Source organism: Scyliorhinus torazame, chromosome 3, assembly GCF_047496885.1.
Source record: "Scyliorhinus torazame isolate Kashiwa2021f chromosome 3, sScyTor2.1, whole genome shotgun sequence".
NCBI classification, from domain to species: Eukaryota; Metazoa; Chordata; class Chondrichthyes; order Carcharhiniformes; family Scyliorhinidae; genus Scyliorhinus; species Scyliorhinus torazame.
In genome coordinates this window covers 323,640,374-323,666,745 of record NC_092709.1, presented here as the reverse complement: position 1 = coordinate 323,666,745, position 26,372 = coordinate 323,640,374, and the positions used below count along the sequence as shown (strand labels likewise).

Sequence of the window (26,372 nt, the reverse complement as noted above, 5' to 3'; positions counted from 1 at the left end):
CGGTTTGGCATTCCAATTCGGAGCTGTGCTGTCGGATGTACTGTCCTTTGTGCCAATATTAAACCAAGGCCCGGTCTGCCTATTTGAGTGGTCCCAATGGATGTTAAAGACCCTGAGGAACTTCAGAAGAAAAGCAGAGATTTCTCACAGTGCTGGTCAACATTCCTCCTCATCCAATACCGTCACGCAAAAGAAAACACGGGTTAACCGTTCATTCTTCACGTTAAATAGGGTGCTCTTTCTAAGGGCCGGTGCAGACTTGATGGGCTGAATGGCCTCCTCCTACACTGTAGGGATTCTATAATTCTAGGATTAATGCTCAGGACTCTGGTTTCAGACAAAATAGTTGCTGCATTTCCCCACATAATAATGTTCACTATCCTTCGACTTTGAGGAAGCCAGAGAAATACATGAAGGTAAAAGAAATGGGAAGATAAGCCGACAGGGTGAAATGAAGAAGGTTGGGGGGAGGTTTGTGTGAAGCATAAACAACAGCATGGTCCATTTTCTAAAAAAACTTTCATTTACGGGATATGGGCGATGCTGGTTGGACCAGCATTTATTGCCCATCACTAGTTGCCCATGAGAAGATGGTGGTGAGCTGCCTTTCTTGAGCCGCTGCAGTCCATGTGGTGTAGGTACACCCACAGTGCTGTTCAGGAGGGAATTCCAGGATTTTGACCCAGAGACAGTGAAAGAATGCCGATATAGTTCCAATTCAGGATGGTGAGTGACTTGGATTGGAACCTCCAGGCGGTGATGTTCTCTGGTATTGCTGCTTTATCCTTTGAGATGGTAGAAGGCACGGGTTTGGAAGGTGTTGCCTAAGGAACCTTGGTAAATTCCTATCGTGCATCTTGTTGATGTTACACACTGATGGCACTATTGGTCAGTGGTGGAGGGATTGCACAGAATGTGGACAAATAGTATGTTTCTGTGTTGTGTGTTCTATGTTATTCTATGTAATTATGTAATAATATATGCCAAGGACACCCAGCTCTACCTCACTACCTCCTTGGCACCTTCACTGTTGGGTTATCGGATTGCATCCCCATCAAGTATGAGCAGAAAGTTCCTCCAGTTAAACAGTGGGCGTGATCGAATAGCCATGCTGCACCCAAAAAGCAGCTCACTGCAGCGCAGCGTGGCCGATGGAAGCCGGGATATCTCGCTCCTGAGATCAATGCGGCTCGCAACACCTCATGAGATCTTAAGTGATGTGATTTCCGGCCATTGTGGGCATATTGTTTTTTTTTGCAAAGCTGCACATTAAAGCGAGACAGCCAGTCTCACTTTAATGTGCAGCTTCCCCAGATACCCGAGGCATTGGGATCTATCTCCTTCGCCTTGGAGCGAGCAGCATCAGTACTGGTCTCCACAAATGGGGAGCAGATGCAACCGCACTCGTGTAGGTCTCCCAGAGGATTCGAAGCCCCCAGGTGCATGCCCTTTGGGCAGAGTGGTACCCTAGCACTGCTCATGCCATCGGGGCAACCTTGGACGGCCAGTCTGGCACCCTGACGTTGCCAGCCTGGCACTGTCAAGGTGCGAAGCTGGCATTTTTTGTGCGGTGGCTATCGAGCCGAAGTGTGAGTGTGTTGGGAGGGGTACAGGGGGCCCCGGGGAACCATCCATAGTGTGTAATGGCTTGGGGGGTCTCGGGGATCACTTCGGGGGCTCCAGAGATCAGGATGCCTTTTTAAAATGGTGTCCCGATCTCTCGTTACCCTGAGGAGTTCCGGCAAGTTGAGCTCCTCAGTGCACAAAACGGGGCTATGTGCGGCCTTGGCTGCACATTCCCCGCTGAGGCCCCCTATTGAACCAGGGCGCTGTTTTATAGTTGTGAGCGCCAGGCAACACGTGGCTAATGCTCTTGCCAAGGGACTTTGCTCTCATTTAGTTAAATCCCGCCCAAGGTTTCCATTTGCCCCTCCAAACCCCATTCCCTAGCTACTGACTCCATCCCACTCCCTGGCAATTACCTGAGAATAAACCAATCTGTTTGCAATCTCCATAACATCGTCCAACTTCTTTCTCATTTCAGCTCCTCGGCTGCTGAAACCCTCACTGATGTCTTTTTTCACCTCGAGGCGTGACTATGCAAATGAACTGCTGGCTCGTTACCCACATTCTGCCATCCATAACCTTGAGGTTATGCGAAACTCTGCTGCCCGTGTCTTAACTTGCAGCTGGGCTCTCTGGCCTACATTGGCTCCTGCTCAAGCAATGTCCAGAGTTTTGAAGTGCCACCCATGTTTTCAAATCATTTCCTTTCTCTGTGATCTCCTTCTGCCCCACAACTCCCTGCACTCTGGCCTTTTGGCCAACCCAGATTTTAATAACTCCACCAATGTTGGCCATGGACTTCAGCTGCCTGCACAATAAGCTCTGGAATTCTCTCGCGAAACCCCTCTGCCTCTCTACCTTGCTTTTTTCTTTTAAGACTCTTCTTGAAACCTACCTCTTTGGCCAAGCAATCTGGTCATCAGACCTAATATCTCCCTGTGTGGCTCATTATCATATTTTGTTTTCTAATATTCCTTTATTAAGCCCCTGGGATGTTTTATTATGTTAAATATCAGTTGTTGTAATTCACTGTACAGGAAGTTCTTTGATATAAGGTGAAGCACATTTTAAGATGAAGGCTTTTTTTTAGCCTCGGTAAGACCATGCACCCGCCCAACACCCCGCCACCACCCCCGCAGCCCCTCCACCACACCCCACTCGGCCATGCTAAATTGTCCCTTAGTGATCAAAGATTGCATATTTGGTGGAGTTACGGGGTTGCAGGGGTAGGGTGGGGGAGTGGTCCGAGGTGGGGTGCTCTTTCGGAGGGCTGGTGCAGATTCGATGGGCTGAATTGCCTCCTTCTGCAGTGTAGGGATTCTATGGATTTCCCTCGGGAGCAAATCCCGCCTTAGAGAGCTGCCACCCAATCTGATTGGCTAGCAGCTCTCTGGTACCTGCAGTGCCAGACGCTGCAGCGGGCAGGACTGCGACTGCGTGTAGTCCCCAGAGTCTTATTGTTGAATCATCATAGAACTTACAGTGCAGAAGGAGGCCACCTGGCCCATCGAGTCTGCACCGACCTCTGGAACGAGCACTCCACCCAAGCCCATAGCTCCACCCCATCCCCGTCACCCAGCAACCCCACCCAAACCTTCTTGGACACTAAGGGCAATTTATCATGGCCAATTCACCTAACCCAACTCCATCTACAAGTTTGCTGACGATACGACCATAGTGGGCCGGATCTCGAATAACGACGAGTCAGAATACAGGAGGGAGATAGAGAACCTAGTGGAGTGGTGCAGCGACAACAATCTCTCCCTCAATGCCAGCAAAACTAAAGTGCTGGTCATTGACTTCAGGAAGCAAAGTACTGTACACACCCCTGTCAGCATCAACGGGGCCGAGGTGGAGATGGTTAGCAGTTTCAAATTCCTAGGGGTGCGCATCTCCAAAAATCTGTCCTGGTCCACCCATGTCGACGCTACCACCAAAAAAGCACAACAGCGCCTATACTTCCTCAAGAAACTAAGGAAATTCAGCATGTTCACATTAACCCTTACCAACTTTTACAGATGCACTATAGAAAACATCCTATCTGGCTGCATCACAGCCTGGTATGACAACCGCTCGGCCCAGGACCGCAAGAAACTTCAGAGAGTTGTGAACACCGCCCAGTCCATCACACAAACCTGACTCCCATCCATTGACTCCATCTCCACCTCCCGCTGCCTGGGGAAAGCGGGCAGCATAATCAAAGACCCCTTCCATCCGGCTTAGTCACTCTTCCAACTTCTTCCATCGGGCAGGAGATACAGAAGTCTGAGAACACGCACAAACAGACTCAAAAACAGCTTCTTCCTGGGTGCATGGGCAGAGGCGGATTGGGTTGTTGGCAGAGAGAGACCGGGGGAGGAGAGAGGTCCCACGGTTACTGAGCTGAAGGGAGGAGAATCGAATGTTAAAAGGGGACTGTTGGTGGGGGCGAGCCCTTCAAGGCCTGAACTCAATTTATTTTGGGATTACCCCATACCTTGGAACTCCTCCCACCAGCCTGAAAATTGCAGCCAGGTGGGAAATAGCCCTGTCAATAATTGGCCACTTTAGGGCCTCAGTTGCAGCAATGGTGGGCAGGCCGGCCAGTGTAAAATTGCAGAGAGTCAGGATGGTCAGGAGCCCGGTGAGAAGCCTGTCCTATGGTTTTCACTCTCATCCCTGCCCACAAACCTGCCCACGGTGATGTCAAATTCAGCCGGGTGAGGGGAAAATAATCTTTCTACGTTTTTCTGAAAGAGGTAGGCAAATATTTGAAAACAAAATTAAGAAAGTATAGGAAATGCAGGGACTAAGGAGTTAGTGCTATCACTGAGGTAACATCAGTAGAATGGGACACTGCATGATTCTATCTGGAGAACAACATTAAACAGGCTTTCTGGCCTCAATATTAACATAACGGCAGCACGGTAGCATAGTGGTTAACACAATTGCTTCACAGCTCCAGGGTCCCAGGTTCGATTCCCGGCTTGTGTGACTGTCTGTGCGGAGTCTGCACATCCTCCCCGTGTCTGCGTGGGTTTCCTCCGGGAGCTCCGGTTTCCTCCCACAGTCCAAAGATGTGCAGGTTAGGTGGATTGGCCATGATAAATTGTGTCCAAAATTGCCCTTAGTGTCGGGTGGGGTTACTGGGTTATGGGGATAGGGTGGAGGTGTGGGCTTGGGTGGGGTGCAGACTCAATGGGCCGAATGGCCTCCTTCTGCACTGTAAATTATATGATTCTATGCCTAGAATGGGCAGGAGAGGTTGGGGATGATGGGTTAATTTGTACAACACGAGAAGGCAAGTGGATATCAGGGTGTTGAAGTAAAACTTTTAATTAATGTATTTGATTGTAATTATGTACCCCAGGGCAGCACGGTGACATAGTGGTTAGCACTGCTGCCTACGACGCTGAGGACCCGGGTTCGAATCCCAGCCCTGGGTTACTGTCTGCGTGGAGTTTGAACATTCTCCCCGTGTCTGCGTGGGTTTCATCCCCACAACCCAAAAGATGTGCAGGGTAGGTGGATTGGCCACGCTAATTTGCCCCTTAATTGGAAAACAATAATTGGGTACTCTAATTTTTTTTTTAAAACTTCTTAAAAAAGAAATTCCTCATCACCTCTGTCCGAAATGGTCTGCCCCATATCCTCAGATTGTGATCCCTGGTTCTGGAGACACCCACATTATGCACCCGATTTCAAATTTAATGCTGTGCTCTTGGGGAGCCTCGAAATGCAACAGTGGGACAGGTGCTCCAGATGTTTTTTGGGCGGATTTAGCACTCCTTGCAGACTCAGAGAAGCAAGAGTTATGGTCGGCAGGACTACTGTTTTCTTCAGGCGTTCTCAGTTTCACTTTCATCCTCCCTCTTCCCACTCAATACCGGGACTTTAATGTTGAATATTGCCATGTTTGTACTATCGATTTAAACTCCTGAAAACAGTTCTACCACACACTTGGCATGTTTGTAAAAGGATTTGCAGTTTTGTCATGCTACACAGCCTTGGTTACGTACAAACACTTTGTACAAAGTCACCTTAGAGTTCTGTCTATTGATTCTAATCGAATATTATCACAGATGTTGCTGGTCAGGTATGAAACATGATTGCCTTGGTGTATCTACTAGAAAGGTTGAGATAAATGGACTTTCAAAGCCAGGTACATTTCTGTACTGTCAGGTTTGAGGATTTCAGTTAGCACACTTCCCTTTTATCTCTGTAACCTGGGTTTCAACTAAGCCAAAAGTATTTTCTTTCTTTCCGCTGGATGAAAGAGGCCACAAATGCATGGAACTCATGGGCTTTGTCACTGAAATAGCCGTAATCAAAGTCACAATACGTAGCAGACATTTCTGAGTGTATCACAGAAGACATCTGTATAACAGCCATTGTCTTGTCCAGACGGCATACTGTGATATTTGTTGCAATGCATCATCCTTTACTGGTTAAGATTCCAAGATGAAATAAAACACCTTGGGCCAGATTTTCCCATTTGAGACAGGACCAATCCCAGATCAGGGGCGTCATTCTCCGACCCCCCGCCGAGTCCGAGAATGGCCGTAGGCCGCCGTGAATCCCGCCCCCGCCCCCGCCGAAGTCTCCGGTACCGGAGATTGGGCGGGGGCGGGAATCGGGCCGCGCCGGTTGGCGGGACCCCCCGCTGAATTCTCCGGCCCGGATGGGCCGAATTCCCGCCCAGAAATTGCCTGTCCCGCCGGCGTAAATCAAACCTGGTATTTACCGGCGGGACCAAGCGGCGTGGGCGGGCTCCGGGGTCCTGGGGGGGGCGCGGGGCGATCTGACCCCGGTGGGGTGCCCCCACGGTGGCCTGGCCCGCGATCGGGGCCCACCGATCCGCGGGCGGGCCTGTGCCGTGGGGGCACTCTTTCCCTTCCGCCTCCGCTACGGCCTCCACCATGGCGGAGGCGGAAGAGAGACTCCCCACTGCGCATGCGCGGGAAACTGACAGCGGCCGCTGACGCTCCCGCGCATGCGCTGCATTTCCGCGCCAGCTGGCGGGGCAACAAACGCCATTTCCGCCAGCTGGCGGGGCGGAAATCCCTCCGGCGTCGGCCTAGCCCCTCAATGTTGGGGCTCGGCCGCCAAAGATGCGGAGCATTCCGCACCTTTGGGCCGGCGCGATGCCCGTCTGATTGGCGCCGTGTTTGGCGCCAGTCGGCGGACATCGCGCCGTTGGGGGAGAATTTCGCCCCATGTTCCCACCTCCATCGCCAGTTTGCCAGGGAAGGGGATTTTCATAAGGTTATTAAATTCGTTAAGACTTAATGATTCTAGAGATGGGTCTGCAACCCAATTAATGGTTGCTGGGGGGTGGGGGGGGGGGGGGGGGGGGCGGAGGAGGCGGTGGGGAGCGGTGGGAAAGGAGATGTGAAGTGGGCCCGCCCAGTCTTAAAATAATAAGAGGAACTTTGTCTTTGTCATGGTGACCAAGGAAAAACTGAGAGCTGGGACAGGCGAGGAAAAGGTCAGTTAGTAAAATTTCATTGCTGCTCAGTAGTTTAATTTGGTCCAAACTTAAACTTTTTTTCAATCAAATTAAACTGTCTCAGCGCCGCAGCCCCTGTTTTGTTTTCTTTATTCGTTCATGGGATGTGGGCATCGCTGGCTGGGCCAGCATTTATTGCCCATCCCAAAGGACATTTAAGAGTCAACCACATTGCTGTGGGTCTGGAGTCACATGTGGGCCAGACCAGATAAGGACGGCAGATTTCCTTCCCTAAAGGATATTAGTGAACCGGATGGGTTTTTATGACAATTGACAATGGTTTCATGGTCGTTATTAGACTTTTAATTCCAGATTTTTCTTGAATTCATGGGGCACTGGCATCAGCATTGGAACAGGAGGGGTCTGTACCATTGGGAAGGTCTTCACCTGAACCGATCTGGGACCAGTGTCGCAGCGGAAAGGATAAATAGGGTGGTCACAACGATTTTAAACTAGAAAAAGTGGGGTGAGGGGAGAAGGCCTCCGGGGAATTAAATACAGTTCCAAAAACAATTCGTAGGGCAGAGAGTAAAGAAATAGTCAGGAACCCAATTTCAGGTTTTGTAGCTAATGGCAAAACTACAAGGAGTAGACTGGTTAAAGCAAAAGAGAAAAATAATAAACATGCAAATAAAACATCAGTGCTGAGGTACAGGGAAGGGGGAACAGTCCAATTAAGAGTTCTGTATACCAATGCACGGAGCGTAAGGAATAAACTGGATGAGCTGCAGGCGCAAATGCAAATTGAAGATTATGATGCAGTAGCTATTACAGAGGCATGGCTGCAGAATGGTCAGAACTGGGAACTAATTATACCCAGATATAAAGTTTACAGGAGGAACAGGTAAGATGGCAGAGTGGGTAGCCTAGCCTTACTGATTAGGAATACCATCAACTCAATGGTGAGGGAGGATATAATGAGGGGAAAGCATCCAGTGGAGATCATATGGAGACCAAAAACAACCTCTCTCTAAATGCTGGAAAAATCAAGGAACTGATCACCATCTTCAGGAAGCGTAGCACGACACCTCCCCCCGTCTCCATCAATGGCTCCGAAGTGGAGATGGTCGATAACTTTCAGTTCCTGTGGGTCACCATCACCAACAGTCTGTCCTGGTCCACTTACGTTGATGCAACAGCCAAGAAAGTCCAACAACGTCTCTACTTCCTACGGAAGCTAAAGAAATTTATCATGTCTGCATCAACTCTCACAAACTTCCACAGATGTGCCATGGAGAGCACCCTATCCAGCTGCACCACAGCTTGGTATGGCAACTGCTCGGCCCAAGATCGCAAGAAACTGCAGAGTGCGGTGAACACCTGTACCAGCCTCCCCGAACAAGCGCTGGAATGTGGCGACTCGGGGCTTTTCACAGTAACTTCATTTGAAGCCTACTTGTGACAATAAGCGACTTTCATTTCATTTCATTTCACAAACTTGCCATCTTCCCATTGATCCTGTATACACCTGCTGCTGCCTCAGAAAGGCAGACAACATTGTCAGAGACCCCTCACACCCAGACCCGTCCATCAGGCAGGAGATATAGAAGTCTGAAGACCTGCACATCCAGACACAGGAACAGCTTCTTCCCCACAGCTACTAGACTCCTCAATGACTCTCTCTTGGACTGATCTGTTCCCTGTAAGAATACTATTCACAACGCCCTATGCTGCTCTTGTTTGTCCTTGTTTCGCACTGTAATCAGTCACTATTTGTTGATGCACCACTGTCAATGTACTCTGTCGATTATTCTTTTGTCCACTATGTACGCACTGTGTTCGTCCCCTCGGCCGCAGAAAAATACTTTTCACTGGACTTCGGTACATGTGACAATAAATATCAATCAATCAATCAATCAATATGGTTGGAAGAGAGGAACAAACAAACATCTAAAACTGTAATGAGTGTTGTGTATCAACCCCTGGTAGCAGTTCTGAGGTGCTAGCTTGTATAAATGCAGAAATGAGGCAAGTATGTAGCAAAACAGAGTAGCAATAATGGGGGATTTTAACTTACACATAGATTGGGAGAGGCAGACTAGCACCTATCAGGAAGTTAGTGAATTTCTAGAATGTTTCTGGGATAATTTCCTGCAGCAATATATTCCAGATGTGATAAGGGGACAGGCAATATTAGGTTTAGTTATGAGTCATGAGCCAAATTTAGTAGCCTATCTATGTGCGAACATTTATCAAATAGTGATCACAACATGTCGAAATTCAGCATAGAATTTGAAAGTGAAAGGCACGATTCAGATACAAGAATTTTAGACTTGGGTAAGGCTGATTTTAACGGGATGAGACGGAGACTCTCCATGGTGAACTGGGAAGATCTGTTAATGGGTCAAACTACTGAAGATCAGTGGAAATTATTTAAAGAAACATTTAACAAGATACAGAGTGAGTATATACCCCTGAGAGTAAACGGCTCCACTTCACAAAAACAAACCAGCTATGGGCAATTGAGGTGGTTAGGGACAGCATAAAACTAAAAGAAAAGGCTTACAAAAATGCAAAACATAGCACAGATCTGGCCGAATGGCACAGGTCCAAGAACCAGCAAAGGGTTACAAAGCAGCTTATAAGAGATACTAAAAGGGATTATGAAAGGAAACTTTCAAGGGATTCAAAATCAATGAGAAGAAATTTTATAGTTACATAAAGGGTGGTGAGGAGCAATGTAGGCCCACTAAAAGCTGAAAATGGAGATATTATCAGTGATAACGGGGAAATGGCAGACATGTTGAGCAATTACTTTGCCTCAGTATTTACAGTTGAAATGGCGGATAACTTGCCAAAGTCCCGAACAAATTAATAGTCGAAAGAGGACAGGGACTTAATAAAATTAATATAACTACAGCAGCAGCTAGGAAATTAATGGAAATAAGTGTGACAAATCCCCAGGACCTGATGGTTTCCATCAGAGAGTGCTAAAGGAAGTAGGGGAGCATATTGTAGATGCCCGAATTATAAACTTTCAGAGTTCCCTAGATTCAGGAGTAGTCCCTCTGGATTGGAAAATTGCTCATGTCACTCCACTTTTTAAGAAGAGTGAAAGGGGGAAAGCAGGGGGCGAGATTCTCCACTCCCGCGCCGGTTGGGAGAATCGCCTGGGCTGCCAAAATTTCCCGGGACGCCGGTCCGATACCCTCCCGCGATTCTCCCAAGCTGCCGGAACGGCCCCGTCGAGTTCCGCAGGCCGGAGAATCGGCGGAGACACCCAAAATGGCGATTCTCCGGCACCCCCGCTATTCTCAGGCCCGGATGGGCCGAGCGGCCAGGCCAAAATGGCGGGTTCCCCCCCAGCGCCGTCCACACCTGGTCGCTGCCGTCGGGAACAGCGCGGGAATGCTGGGGTGGGCGGCCTGCGGGGGGGGGATCCTTCACCGGGGGGTACCTCAAGTGTCGCATGGCCCGTGATCGGTGCCCACCGATCGTCGGGCCGTCCTCTCTGGAGGAGGACCGCCTTCCTTCCGCGGCCCCGCAAGATCCGTTCGCCATCTTCTTGCGGGGCGGACTCAGAGAGGACCCCCCGCCGAGTCGGAGAATGGGCACCACACCTTCGGAAGGATATTTTGGCCTTGGCGAGAGTGCAACATATGTTTACAAAAATGATTCATGGAGTACAGGGATTAAATTAGGAGAAGAGATTACTCAAATTAGATCTGTTCGCTAGAATTTAGAAGGTTAAGAGGTGGTTCGATTGAGGTATTCAAGATATTAACAGGGAAAGACAGGGCAGATAAAGATAAATTATTTCCACTGCTTGGAGATTCTAAAACTAGGGGGCACGGTATAAAAATTAGGGCTAGAGCATTTAGGGGAGATGTTACAAAGCACTTCTTCACTCAAAGGGTGGTAGAGGTTTGGAGCTCTCTCGCAAAAACAGCAGTTGAACCTGGAACAGTTGTTCATTTTAACTCTGAGATTGTCAGATTTTTTAAAAACAAAGATATTGAGGGATATTGGCCAACGGCAGGAATGTGGAGTTAGGTCACAGATCATCCATGATCTCATTAAATGGCAGGACAAGCTCGAGGGGCTAAATGGCCTACTCCTGTTCTTATGTTGCTATAATTCAGGTACCGTTTTTGGCAAGGACACCAAGGAGCACTCACCTTTTTTTCTTCAAAGTAGTGCCATCGACTCTTTTACATACACCTGAGAGGGAAGGTGGGTTTAACGTCTGTTCTGAACGATGACGCCTATGACAATCCCAGCACTCCTTCAATACTGCGAGTGTCAGCCTTGAATATTTGTATTCCAGTTCCTGGAGTTGGACATGATCCATCAATTTTCCACATCCGTGGTGAGAGGGCCACCCAGAGAGCCAAGCCTGACACACGGGAGGTGGTTGGACTCAGGTTTCAGATGAAGACTGACATCGCTCTCTCAACTCGAACCCACTCATTTTTGGATGTTAAAATTCACCGTTGTAACTGCAATAAGTGCACAGTTGATGTTGCTCATTTCAACAAACATGTTCAGCGGGATTCTCCAAACCCCGCCGTATTCTCCGGCGGCAGTTTTTGGGCAGGGGCGGGGTTCACGCCACGCCAGTTGGGGGCCGTTGGCAATGCCCCCCCCCCCCCGGCAATTCTCCGGGCCTCGGGCCGTCCATGTTTGGCCAGTCCCGCCGGCATGGGATAGGCATGGTCCCACACGGTGGGACCTGGCAGGTAAGTCGGCTGGGGCAGTCCTTGGGACGGCACAGGGGGGGGGGGATCCGACCCCGGGGGGGGAGGGAGGGGGGCCCTCCCACGGTGGCCTGGCCCGCGATCGGGGCCCAACGATCTGCGGGCGGGCCTGTGCCAAGGGGGCACTCCTTCCTTCCGCGTTGGCCTTTGTAGGGCTCCGCCATGGCCGACGCTGAGAAGAAAACCCCATGCGCATGCGCCAGAATATGACGGCTGGTCTGCGCATGCGCAGTACCACGCCGGCGGTTCCGCACATGCACAAGATCATGCCGCCCCTTCGCCGCATGCGCGAACTCGGGCAGTCCCTTCGCCGCCGGTTGGAGCGGCGCCAACCCCTCCGGCGTCCACCTAGAATTCCGCACTTTCGGACTGTTAACGCCGGAGTGTTGCCGCCGGTCCTCCCACCGGCGTGGGGACTTCGTCCCCGGAAAGGAGATTCCCGCCCATTATCTCCTTCTGTTACTTGATTAAAATCGGCCATTCAAAATTCATCAACGGCAAGTAATACCGCGTGCTTACGAATTTGATGCAGCAATACTGACAGTATTTGGCTCTTTTTGGTGCATGCTGGGTATGTTCAGGTTATTAATTGTGACGAATACATTGTCCACATTCTCTTACCTGGTGAAATCGGTCATTTCCATCATAATCATACACATTTGTTTAGCCAGCACGATGATATCATTGCCGCTGTCATCCCACTTTGCCACCTCCGCATCCAGCTTGTTTTTCTCCTGGTGGAAGCTCTCCACTTGCTCAGCAATCTTTGCCTTTTCTTCTTGGGGCAGCTGAGCCATGATGGCCTGTACCAGGGTGTGGCAGGGAGGAAAAAAGTCACAAATGAATGAAAATCAGCAGCGATATTTTTTCCAACTCGCGAAAAGCCTGTATTCAAAGTTTCTCCAAGCAAAATATTGAGCATCTCAAAAATCATATTTTGGGATGTATTTCGACAGGAACCCGTCTGATCTTTCACATGGATGTAAAAGATTGCATGACACTATTCAAAAAGGAACAAGGGGCGAAATTCTCCGGTATCGGCGCGATGTCCGCGTGCTGGCGCCCAAAACAGCGCAAATCAGTCAGGCATCGCGCCGCCCCAAAGGTGCGGAATGCTCCGCATCTTGGGGGGCCGAGCCCCAACCTTAAGGGGCTAGGCCGGCGCCGGACTAATTTCCGCCCCACCAGCTGGCGGAAAAGGCCTTTGGTGCCCCGCCAGCTGGTGCGAAAATGACATCTCCGGGCGGCGCATGCGCGGGAGCGTTAGCGGCCGCTGGCGGCATTCCCGCGCATACGCAGTGGAGGGAGTCTCTTCCGCCTCCGCCATGGTGGAGACCGTGGCGAAGGCGGAATGAAAAGAGTGCCCCCACGGCACAGGCCCGCCCGTGGATCGGTGGGCCCCGATCGCGGGCCAGGCCACCGTGGGGGCACCCCCCGGGGTCAGATCGCCCCCCCCCCCCCCCAGGACCCTGGAGCCCGCCCATGCCGCCTTGTCCTGCCGGTAAGGTAGGTGGTTTAATCTACGCTGGCGGGACAGGCATTTTAGCAGCGGGACTTCGACCCATCCTGACCGGAGATCGCAGGCGGGGGGGAGGGGGGGCCCGCCAACCGGCGCGGCGCGATTCCCGCCCCCGCCGAATATCCCGTGCCAGAGAATTCGGCAACCGACGGGGGCGGGATTCACGCCAGCCCCCGTCGATTCTCCGACCTGGCGGGGGGTCGGAGAATCTCGCCCAAGGAGTTCCTTCCTGACAATATCCACCTCTCAGCCAATGTTAATAAAGAATAGAAGAATAGATTATTTGGTCATTTATCTCATTGTTGTCGGTGGAAGATGGCTGTGTGTAAATTATGTTTTCTACTGTACAACTATGAACACACCTCAAAAAGTGCTTTGGGGTTGGAGTCATGAAAAGCATCATATAAATGCAATTTCTTTCTATCATTCTTGACAATTCTGGATCAGACCCTGATATTAAGGGAAGATCGATTGAGAGCAGAAATGGGATAATTACGGCTCAAATTCTCCCACGAGCCCGCCACCTGTTTGATGGCGGGCATGTTGGGTGAATACAGTGGGGGGCCCAGAATTCGGTTTCATGCCAGGGTGAATTTACAGCGAGATCTTGATTTGATTTGATTTGATTTCGTCTCTTGTCACGTGTACCGAGGTACAGTGATAAGTATTTTTCTGCGAGCAGCTCAATAGATCATTAAGTACATGAAAAGAAAAGAAAATACATAAAAACATAATAGGGCAGCACAAGGTACACAATGTAAATACATAAACACCGGCATCGGGTGAAGCATACAGGGGTGTAGTATTACTCAGGTCAGTCCATAAGAAGGGCACCATGGTGGGTCAGAAAGCCTGCCAGGGGACAACGTGAATCTCATTTGCCTCCTGTTAATGGGATATAGATGAAGGCCCAAACCCCTCCAGACCAGGTTCTCTGCCAAGCCAGCGGAAAAACACGCCAGTATGAAACACATTCAGAACAATGTGGCATGCAGATGTCAGCACCCATGTGAACAACGCTTAGGGCTGCCTCCGGAGTTTAGGATGAGACTCTCTGCAGCCTTGGATCCTGTAACACCGCAGCAGTGGGTCGGGGGTACATCTGCAGGTGGGCCTTCCAAATTCGGTGTCCTGGAAGGGTTCCATCTTCCAGCCTCAGAATGTTCCTGGAGATCCACCTTCATTCTCAGGACATAAGAACTAGGAGCAGGAGTAGGCCGTCTGGCCTCTCGAGCCTGCTCCACCATTCAATGAGATCATGGCTGATCTTTTGTGGACTCAGCTCCACTTTCCAGCCCGAACACCATAACCCTTAATCCCTTTATTCTTCAAAAAACTATCTATCTTTATCTTAAAAACGTTTAATGAAGGAGCCTCTACTGCTTCACTGGCCAAGGAATTCCATAGATTCACAACCCTTTGGGTGAAGAAGTTCCTCCTAAACTCAGTCCTAAATCTACGTCCCTCTTCGGTCTCAGAGTGCTGTCAGCAATCTATCTTCAATTGCAGGTGGTCCATCTTCTTCCTTCAATGGTGGGCCAGTGATGTTGGGCGCCTTTTCAATATGGCACCTGGACATGACGGCAGTCTACTAGCCATCCAGACCTGCCCCTCCACTGAATACGATATGAAACACGCAGATGCATAATTAATTACGTCGGGGCCGGATGATTCGACATGTTTTCCCACTGGCCTCTGCAATGGGAATGCTCCATGGTCCTGTCCCTGCCACGTCACTTAGTCTCAAAATGAGAAAATTCCACTCTACATTTCTGGCCGCAAATGTTAACTGAAAAGGGTGGCCACATGCAAAGCAAAGAGTGGGAGAGGGGGAGAAATGCTTTATTCCTGAAGATATGGATCGAAAATCACCTCACAGGAATTGTTTAATCTGTCCAGCACCATCAAGGTTCATTCAAATTTGAAGACATCAGGGTAAATCTTCCAGTCCGCCGTGGGAATGGTCACGCGCAGCGCAGACAATTTGACGGACCATTGAAATGACTCGGGGTGGGTGGGACCTGAAAGTTCTGCCCATCGAATCCAGAACTTCCCTTTCCTCTCCAGCCAAACTGATGCCAAATGAAGGATGAAAAACCTTTCCAGAGAAAACACAGATCCATGGGCTAGATTTTACAGTCAGAGCCATGACCAATTTTGGGTTCACGACATAACCTTTCTACCACATGATGCCCGGCCTCAACCCAATTGGGTCCCCACTTTGTACCACTAAATAGCTGCATTCCTGCCAGTCGGCTGCTGATTGGCCAACTGATGCTTTATTTGCCAGGCAATGAAAGCAGGGAGAGAGCACGCGGACCACTCACCATCCCTTCTGTCTACATCATCCTGCTGAAAACCAAAATAATCCAGCCCACATTATCTTTTTAAAACCCATTTATCTGCCTGAAATTAGTGAGTTTATATTCACATCACGTAATCTGGAGGCCACTGATATCACAAAAGGATTTGTTAACATTTTTTAACTATTTTGCCAGTTCTACCTTCATCTACTGTGGCCTAGTTCACTAAAGCATACATTTAACTGTTTTCTTCATGCTAATTGCATCTCTCTGACCTCATTGTCTACTAGCCTCCCAACTCATCCCCAGTTTCTCTTCATTTATGCACCTGTGTTTCGTTCTTCTGCTTCTGGACTAAGTAACCCCTCATCCTTGGTTACTTCAGTCTCCATCTCAACTATCTTTGTCTTCTCTGATCAGAATTTGCCAAACCACTATCCCCTTGAATATCTCGCTCAATACATACAAATTTAGCCCTTCCCTCTGGAAACTCAAGTCAGCCAAGAGGCTGTGCCTAAATACCCTGCCTCGACCCCTCTCTCTGTCCCAGGATGTTGCTTTCTTTTCTGTACCAAAGCGTCAGCACTTGTCACATTTGTGACCATCTCTTGCTCAGCTCTCCATCTGAATCCCTCCAATCAGGGATTCTTTCATCCCGAAACAAACTCTAACCAAAGTCAGAAATGATATCTCCCATGATTGTGAACATGGTGTACAATATAGTTTTTCATCTGCTTCAATATTTCTGCAGCCTTTGATGTCAACTCCAGAGCTTGTTTCCAACTTGGAGGAGCTGTCCTCACATCCTTGGCTCCTCCATGTCCCTCACTCAGATGCTACCTCTCTGTGGCATGATCCGGAGAGTCAGCTTCCACATGTACATGATGACGTGGGCCAGAATTCTCCAGCAGTTGGGATTCTCTGTTCCCGCTGGCAGCGCACATCCTTCCCCATGGGATTACTGGAGGCGTAGGGTGGCTTCAATGGGAAACCCCATTGTCAAGTGGTGGGAGTCGAGAATCCTTCCATCAACGAACGGCGCGCCGCCAAGAAACATGCGGCGGGGGGAACGGAGAATTCCGCCCCTTACCTTTCCAGCCCTTCATTGCGAAAAATCAGGAAGGCTAAACTCATAATTTTGACCCTTGCCCCAACCCCATGTTGGTGCCAACTCCATCCTCTTACCCACAACTGTCTTAGGTTCAATCAAGCTGATTGCTTCAGCAGCATCCTATTTTATTCAAAACTAAGGTTCCATTCCAACATCCTCTCTGCACTTGACTCTGAACTACTTTGTAACATGGCCCAGCAAGCCATTCAGTTCCAGGCAGCTCACCTCCACTTCCCAAGGACAATTAGGGATAGATAATAAATGCTGGGCTTGCCAACAATGTTCAGATCCCAAGAACAAAGAAGAAGAATAAAAAAGAAAGACAGCCGATGTCTGCCTCTGGAATATCACCTGTCCCTGTGTGTACCTTAATTTATCTGCTGCGAAAATCCTCATCCATGTTTTTAAACCTCTAAACTAGGCAGTGCTTCCTTGGTTGGCCTCCAGTCCTCCATCTCTATAAATTCCTTCTCACTTAAAACTCAGTTATCCTATCCTATTCCATTATATATTTGCTCATCTTGTACTCTTATTCTTGTTGAACTGCATTGGTTTCCTGTCTCCCTGTCTCAAATTTAAAATTCCCATCCTTTGTTTTTCAATCTGTTATAACCTGCCTGCTTACCACTGGCTGGGAACTAATGGCAATCCCACAATCCTTAGGGAGTATGAGCTTCCCCAATGAGGGGGGGCGGAGAAATCATTAGCAGATTCCCTGCATAAATAAAGCTGGCCAGTATGGAACTAGCTAGAGAGGAGTGAGCAGCAAGGAAGTTGCTGCCGCCGCCACCGCCAAATTAGTTTTCCACACATTGGAATTACCTTCCTAAACCGCTAAACCCCTCAGTGTCTTGAGACATGTCCCCATATTAAAGGAGAAAGGTATTGTTGCTTGTTTAGCTCACTTGGCTGGACATCTGGTTTGACAATGGAGAGAAACCAACAGCGTGAGTTCATTTCCCATAACGGCTGAGGGCATTCATGAAAGCCGCGCCTTCTCAAACTTGCCCCTCGCCTGAGGTGTGGTGATCTTCAGGTTAAATAACCACCAGTCAGCTCTCTCACTCAAAGGGGAAAGCAGCTTATGGTCATCTGGGACTATGGCTACTTTACATTGTTGCCGTGTAAGGGAAGGTGTTGGGCAAATTCCTGCTTTGATTCCAACATGCCTGAAGGTGAAAGGAGCAGAATTTTCCCTTTGCATTGCATTGCTTCTTACACATTGACTTCAGCGACAATCACTTGGAGTTTGCTACCTTAGGTAATATAAAGGTATGTGAGCCCAGGATTAATACCGCGCAAAATGCACCTATAAATTAACATTGAAAGCAGAGGTGATAATAAGTTATTTGGCAACAAAATTTGATTGTCTGAAACACTACAAGTGACTGTAATCTTATGCCCTATAAAAAGTGTATTAGGTTGACAAAGGATTTACTGAGGTACAGTCCGCAGCAATCAAAACCAGAACTTTAACTAACAAATTCTGATAGCTTATGTAAAATTTAAAGATGGGTCTGTAGTGTATTTGAACCGCGAAAAATTAGCGTTGGTAGCTTGCCATTCTTTTGCTAGCTATTTTAATGATGGCATTAATGAATTTATTTTAAATGGGTTAACGCCTGCTAAAACCGCAGTCAAAGAATGTCAAATGAAGGTGTTAGCCTTCACCATTAATATTGCAAGTTCCAGGCTTCGGAGCTTTCTACAGCAGATGTGAGGATAACTGTTATAGGATTCACTGACACCCAATATTTAATTATTCAAAGTCACACTCACCCATCACACCTGTCCTCATTGATCTACATTGGCTGCTAAAACCCCAGATGTCTCGTAAATTTATAATTCTCATCTTTATGTTCAAATTTCTGCACTGCCTTGACCCTCCTCGTCTCTATAACCTTACTCAATCTTACAATGCGCATCCCGCACCCACTGCCTCCTGCTAAACAGCGTTGCCAACACAGCAGGGAGGTCATCCAGTCTCCAGAAATTAAAAATAAATTTTCTGGAATATCTCCGAGCTCCCTTGTGAAAAAACAAATTTCCTGTGTTTCTCCTTTACTTTGAATGCCAACCAGTTCTCAAATTAGCAATGGGAGAAAGGGACTTTTGGGTTGGGCAATTGGAGGCAGTTAATGAAACTGGCCAACAAGGACAAAATAGCTCGCTTGATTGGCACCCTGTGCCAACCTTGGCAGCATCTATAAGATGCATTGCAAAAACACACTAAGACTCCTTTGATAGTAACCTCCAAACCCACGACTTCCACCACCTAGAAGGACAAGAGCGGTGGACGCATAGAAACACCATGATCTGCAAGTTCCAAGTCACACACCATCCTGACTTGAAAATATATCCAAAATCCTGGAACTCCCTTCCGAACATCAGTGTGGGTTTGCATACACCACATGGGCTACAGCAGTTCAAGAATTCTGTTCGCCAACATCTTTTCAAGGGCAATTGGAGATGAACAACAAATGGTGGCATTGCCAGCAAAGCTCACATCCCCCAAATGAATTAAAAAAGAGTTGGAATGCAGCTCCAAGGGCCTCCTGCATCCCTCCTTTTTTCATATTCTTTCATGGAATGTGGACATTATTGGCATCGCCAGCATTTGTTGTTGATCCCCAATTGCCCTTGAACTCAGCAGCCACGGCAGAGGGCAGTGAAGAGTCAACCACGTTGCTGTGGGTCCGGAGTCACAGGCAAGGACGGCAGATTTCCTTCCCTAAAGGACATTGGTGAACCAGATGGGTCTTTATGACAATCAATGATAGTTCTCGTGGTCACCATTACTGACACTAGTTTGTAGTCCAGATTTATTATTTGAATTGATATCCCACCAGCTACGTTGGTAGGACTTAATTCCTTGTCCCTTGTGAATTCGCCTCCGTTTCTGGATTCCTAGTCCAATTACATTGTCACTATACCACCATTAGAACATAGAACATAGAACATTACAGCGCAGTACAGGCTCTTTGGCCCTCGATGTTGCCCCGACCTGTGAAATCACTCTAAAGCCCATCTACACTATTCCCTTATCATCCATATGTCTATCCAATGACCATTTGAATGTCCTTAGTGTTGGCGAGTCCACTACTGTTGCAGGCAGGGCACTCCACGCCCTTACTGCTCTCTGAGTAAAGAACCTACCTCTGACATCTGTCTTATATCTATCTCCCCTCAATTTAAAGGTATGTCCCCTCGTGCTAGACATCACCATCCGAGGAAAAAGGCTCTCACTGTCCACCCTATCCAATCCTCTGATCATCTTGTATGCCTCAATTAAGTCACCTCTTAACCTTCTTCTCTCTAACAAAAACAGCCTCAAGTCCCTCAGCCTTTCCTCATAAGATCTTCCCTCCATACCAGGCAACAGTCTGGTAAATCTCCTCTGCACCCTTTCCAATGCTTCCACATCCTTCCTATAATGCGGCGACCAAAACTGCACGCAATACTCCAAATGCGGCCGCACCAGAGTTTTGTACAGCTGCAACATGACCTCATGGTTTTGAAACTCAATCCCTCTACCAATAAAAGCTAACACACCATACGCCTTCTTAAGAACCCTCTCAACCTGGGTGGCAACTTTCAGGGATCTATGTACATGGACACCGAGGTCTCTCTGCTCATCCCCACTACCAAGAATCTTATCATTAGCCCAGTACTCTGTCTTCCTGTTATTCCTTCCAAAATGAATCACCTCACACTTTTCTGCATTAAACTACATTTACCACCTCTCAGCCCAGCGCTGCAGCTTATCTATGTCCCTCTGTAACTTGTAACATCCTTCCGCACTGTCCACAACTCCACCGACTTTAGTGTCATCTGCAAATTTACTCACCCATCCTTCTATGCCCTCCTCCAGGTCATTTATAAAAATGACAAACAGCAGTGGCCCCAAAACAGATCCTTGTGGTACACCACGAGTAACTGGACTCCAGTCTGAACATTTCCCATCAACCACCACCCTTTGTCTTCTTCCAGCTAGCCAATTTCTGATCCAAACTGCTAAATCACCCTGAACCCCATGCCTCTGTATTTTCTGCAGGAGCCTACTGTGGGGAACCTTAACAAACGCTTTACTGAAATCCATATACACCACATCAACTGCTTTACCCTCATCCACCTGTTTGGTCACCTTCTCAAAGAACTCAATAAGGTTTGTGAGGCATGACCTACCCTTCACAAAACCGTGTTGACTATCTCTAATCAAATTATTCCTTTCCAGATGATTATACATCCTATCTCTGAAAACCTTTCCAAGATTTTGCCCACAACAGAAGTAAGGCTCACTGGTCTCTAGTTACCGGGGTTGTCTCTACTCCCCTTCTTGAACAAGGAGACAACATTTGCTATCCTCCAGTCTTCATGCACTATACCTGTAGACAAAAATGACTTAAAGATCAAAGCCAAAGGCTCAGCAATCTCCTCCCTAGCTTCCCAGAGAATCCTAGGATAAATCCAATCCGGCCCAGGGGACCTATCTATTTTCACACTTTCCAGAATTGCTAACACCTCCTCCTTATGAAACTCCAGCCCTTCTAGTCTCGTAGCCTGAATCTCAGTATTCTCCTCGACAACATTGTCTTTTTCCTGTGTGAATACTGATGAAAAATATTCATTTAGCACCTCTCCTATCTCCTCGGACTCCACGCACAACTTCCCGCTACTGTCCTTGACTGGCCCTACTCTTACCCTAGTCATTCTTTTATTCCTGATAGCCCTGTGTGCTTTAAACCACCTTCCTCTCACTCTCTTGAATGTACTTTCCAAATCATTTGCCTTTCGAACTCCCTCTCCACCTTTAAAACCCTTTTTAAAACTCACTATTTTGACCAAATATTGACCGCCCTTTCTTTATACCTACTGTCGATTACTGTCCAATTTTGTTTTGCCGCCGTAAAAGACCTTGGAACGATTTTCCATGTTCAAGGCATTTTTATAAATGTGTGCTGCTAATGCATATTATTTCCAAAGTGTATAATTTACATTTGCTCAGCCTCGGAGACAGCATTCATCATTGCTGATTCTTGCTCCATATACTTAGCATAATAAACTGTACCAAACATGCAGACTCCAGCAGAGGGGCTGCGATTACTGCATTAAATTAAATGAGACACATTTCTTGCATCTGACCTCACTTTTATTTTTCTGTTCTTACTTTATTCTTTGTTTCACTTCTCCAATACAAATCGGCTGCCTCTCATGTTTGGTTAACCAGCAACATTGGTGGGACTTAATTCCTTGGCCCTTGAGCATTCGCCTCCGTTTCTGGATTTCTAGTCCAATTACATTGCACAACACCACCATCTACATCCTTACGCCCTGTGTGCTTTAAACTACCTTGAATAAGCATTGTATCAAACATTGTATCAAACATGGGCCTTCTGCCCATCATGTTTATGCCATTAATGATCGCCCCATAGAATCCTGATAGTGCAGAAGGAGGCCTTTCGGCCTATCGGCTCTGCACAAACCCTTCGAAAGATCCCCCTACTTAGGCCCAATTCCTCACCCTATTCCTGCAACCCCACCCTAAGGATCAATTTAGCATGGCCAATCCACCTAACCAGCACATTTTTGGACTGTGGGATGAAACCAGAGCACCCAGAGGAAACCCACACAGATACGAGGAGAAAGCGCAAACTCCACACAGTCACCTGAGGGCGGAATCGAACCAGGGTCCCTGGCACTGTGAGTCAACAGTGCTAACCACTGTGCCCCACTGCCATAAACTAACCAGTCAGATCTCACTCGCCTGCCCATTCCTCATAGTATTCAACATTTCTCTTTATGAACATAAGTTCGGCAGTCTCCACCATTTACATTCTTCCCTTTATCCCGGGCAGCCACCTGCATTGGTTAGATGGTCTTGAACAGCTGCCATTTCGAGTACAGGAGCAGGGATGTCTTTCTGCAATCATACAGGGCCTTGGTAAGATCACACCTGGAATTTTGTGCGCAGATTTGGTCTCCGTGCCTGAGGAAGGATGTTCTTTCTATAGAGGGAGTGCAATGGAGGTCTACCAGGCTGATTCCTAGGATGGTGAGATTGATGTACGAGGAGATACTGAGTCAATTACGATTATATTTACTGGAGTTTACAAGAATGAGGGGGGATCTCATAGAAACCTATCAAATTCAACAGGACTGGACAGGGTAGGTGCAAGAAGGATGTTGTGATGGTGGGGGAATCAAAACCAGGGGTCACAGTCTAAGGAGATGGGGTAGGCCATTTAGGGCTGAGACAAGGAGAAATTGCTTCACCCAGAGAGTGTTAACCCTGTGGAATTCGCTGCCATAGAAAGTAGTTGAAGCCAAAACATTGGATAGAATCTTACCAGAATTTTGCCAAGTGTAAGCCTCAGTCAGAAAACAGACATGGAACTCGCCAGTTGCACCAACTAGCTTCCGCAGGGAATCTTGAGCCACTTTGCCAAAATATATTGAGTTGGCATTGTTTACGTCGACATTCTGATGGGGCAGAGTCTCATAGAGCCAGGAACCAGCTCCAAAGAGATCTTCAAATGGCACCCCGATCAGCACTGCAGCTTAAAATTAGGTTCACATCCTTTGTTTCATAGAAGATACGTGCAGGAGGAGGCCTTCTGGCCCTTCGAGCCTGCTCCGCCATTCATCACGATCATGGCTGATCATCCAACTCAATAGCCTAATCCTGCTTTCTCCCCATAGCCTTTGACCCCATTCTCCCCAAGTGCTATATCCTGCCGTCTCTTGAATATATTCAATGATTTAGCATCAACTACTTCCTGTGGTAATGAATTCCACAGGCTCACCACTCTTTGGATGAAGAAATGTCTCCTCACCTCTGTCCGAAATGGTTTACCCTGAATCCTCAGACTGTGACCCCTGGTTCTGGACACACCTATCATTGGTAACATCTGCCCGACATCGACCCTGCCTAGTCCTGTTAGAATTTTATAAGTCTCTATGAGATCCCCCCTCATTCTTCTGAACTCCAGCGAGAACAATCCCAACCTAGTCAATCTCTCCTCATATGACAGTCCTGCCATCCCTGGAATGAGTCAGGTAAACCTTTGCTGCACTCCCTCGAGAGCAAGAACATCCTTCCTCAGAGAAGGAGACCTAAACTGCACACAATACTCCAGATGTGGCCTCACCAAGGCCCTGTATAATTGCAACAACATATCCCTGCTTCTGTACTCGAAACCTCTCGCAATGAACGCGAACATAACATGAGCCTTCTTTACCGCCTGCTGCACCCGCATGCTTACCTTCAGCGAATGGTGCACAAGGACACCCAGGTCCCGCTGCACACTCCCCTCTTCCAATTTACAACAATTCAGGGAATAATCTGCCTTCCTGTTTTTTGCTTCCAAAGTGAATAACCTCACACTTATCCAAATTATACTGCATCTGCCATTGATTTGCCCACTCGCCCAACCTGTCCAGATCTTGCTGTAGGATTCCTGCATCCTCGTCACAATTCACCCTCCCACGTAACTTGAAATCATCTGCAAACTTTGAGATGTTACATTTTGTTCCCTCATCCAAATCATTAATATATATATCTTGACGTCGCCCACAAGGAGTGGTAAAATCAGAAAACGTGATCTCTCCAGTGAGAATCATGCATCCCAATTCTCGCAAGATCTTCCACCTGCATCCATCGATCCCACGGATGGCGTGTAATAATAACCTTTCATTGTCACAAGTATGAAGTTACAGTCACATTCCGGCGCCTGTTCAGGTTAGCTGGTACGGGAATTGAACCCGCGCTGCTGGCCTTGTTCTGCATCACAAACCAGCTGTCTAGACCACTGAGCTAAACCAGCAGAATAAAGATCGCGGCCTATGTTTCTATGTGTTGTCAGCAACGGTTAGTTAGTAACACTCTTACCTCTGAAAGAGGAGGTTGTAGGTTTAAGTTCCACTTCAAAAATTTGAGCATACATTCCATGTGCAGTACTGAAAGAGTGCTGCACTGTCAGAGTTGCCATCTTTTGAATGAGACTTTGAACCAAGGCCTTGTCTGCCCCCTCAGATGCATGTAAAATATCCCATGGTACTATGTTAAAGAATTGGAAAAGTAGACAAATAAATCGAAACCAGTGTGGAGTTGTTAAAGGCAAGTTATTTTGACTAACTCCATGGAGTTTGTGAAGCAATGGGGCAGTTTATAATGATGGTGCAGTTGATGTGTATTACAACTTGGTAAAAATGCTTACAAAGAACCACAGAATAGATTGATTAGCAAAACAGAAACACAAGAGATTAAAGGGACAGTAACGTTGTGGGTACAAAATTAGCTATATTAATGATTTAGACTTGAGAGCACAGGGGATAACTTCAAAATTAGCTGGTAACATGAAACTCAGAAATGCAGTAAACAATAAGGAGGATAGTAACAGGAAACAGGAGGACAGGAGGACAATAAGGAGGATAGTAACAGGAAACAGGAGGACATGGGCAAAATGGGCGATAAATGCAGCTCTAGCCAGTGACGCTCATATCACTTTAAAAGGGAATGTGAAGTAGCGAGACATGGAGGATGAAGAGCCGTACCTTCTTGGCTCCCCAGCAATGGATTTTTGAAGTACCCAAAGTTGCGCTGGGAGTCCCTCTCAGAAGTTCCCAGGGAAAGCTTTATGCGGCAATTGTCCAGAAGGACTAACTTGCCATGGACAATTGTGCTGGGAGCCATCTGACAAAACAATTTAACTTTGGTTGGTTCTGCCAGTTTTACACCAATAGTTACTCTGAATGAGTTAGAAAGAAGAAATAAACCTGCTTCTAATTTGAACTGAACTATTTTACACACCCAGACCGAGCTATACAGAGGACACCCTCCACAGTCAAGACTCCCCACTCCACAGTTAACCATGCCCCAGGGTATTCCCAACAAACCTCCCCCTATCTCCACCATGGGATTGCCTCCACTCCTCACCGCAGAAGACTACCCGCCCTTCCCCTTTCAACCGCTGGTCTAGTGTCCAAGCCTCCCCTCCCCACCCAATCCCCCACCCAACTCGTCCCCCTCAGCCGAGACCTGACCGCCTCCCCTCCTCCCCCCACATTACGACCCCTCATTCTCCCACCACCCCAACTCACCCCCAGGTGTACTGACCTGACCCCACCTCCTCCCACACCACCTCCACTCTTCCCCCCTCCTACATACCCCACCTCCATTCCTCCCCCTACCATCCCAACGAGCCTCCCAGGGCAGACCTGAGACCCGCCCCTCTCCCCTCACACCCAGAGCAGACCCACCTCGACCACAGTCCGCTACCCCATCCAGATCGAACCTGACAATAATTAGCTTTGACAAAGAGTCATCGGACTCAAAACGTTAGCTCTTTTCTCTCCCTACAGGTGCTGCCAGACCTGCTGAGATTTTCCATCATTTTCACTTTCATGTTTATTAGTGTCACAAGTAAGCTTACATTAACACTGCAATGAAGTTACTGTGAAAAGCCCCTAGTTGCCACACTCCGATGCCTGTCCGAGGGAGAATTCACAATGTCCAATTCACCTAACAAACACGTCTTTCAGGACTTGTGGGAGGAAACAGCATTCGGAGGAAACCCACGCAGATACGGAGAGAACGTGCAGACTCCGCACAGACAGTGACACAAGCCGGGAATCGAACCCGGGTCACTGACACTTTGAAGCAACAGTGCTAACCACTGTGCTACCGTGC

The 26,372-nt window shown here is 48.0% G+C and overlaps 1 protein-coding gene across 3 annotated transcripts in view; it reads right to left on the bottom strand.

The window, feature by feature from the left end:
• The window catches only part of ctnna2 (catenin (cadherin-associated protein), alpha 2), a 1,959,617-nt gene that overhangs the window by 228,348 nt on the left and 1,704,897 nt on the right, over positions 1-26,372 (bottom strand). For all 3 annotated transcript variants that reach the window (XM_072497636.1, XM_072497638.1, XM_072497639.1), the window contains one exon: positions 12,373-12,554. In XM_072497636.1, coding sequence (XP_072353737.1) covers positions 12,373-12,554 — 182 coding nt within the window. The remainder of the gene's footprint in view (positions 1-12,372; positions 12,555-26,372) is intronic.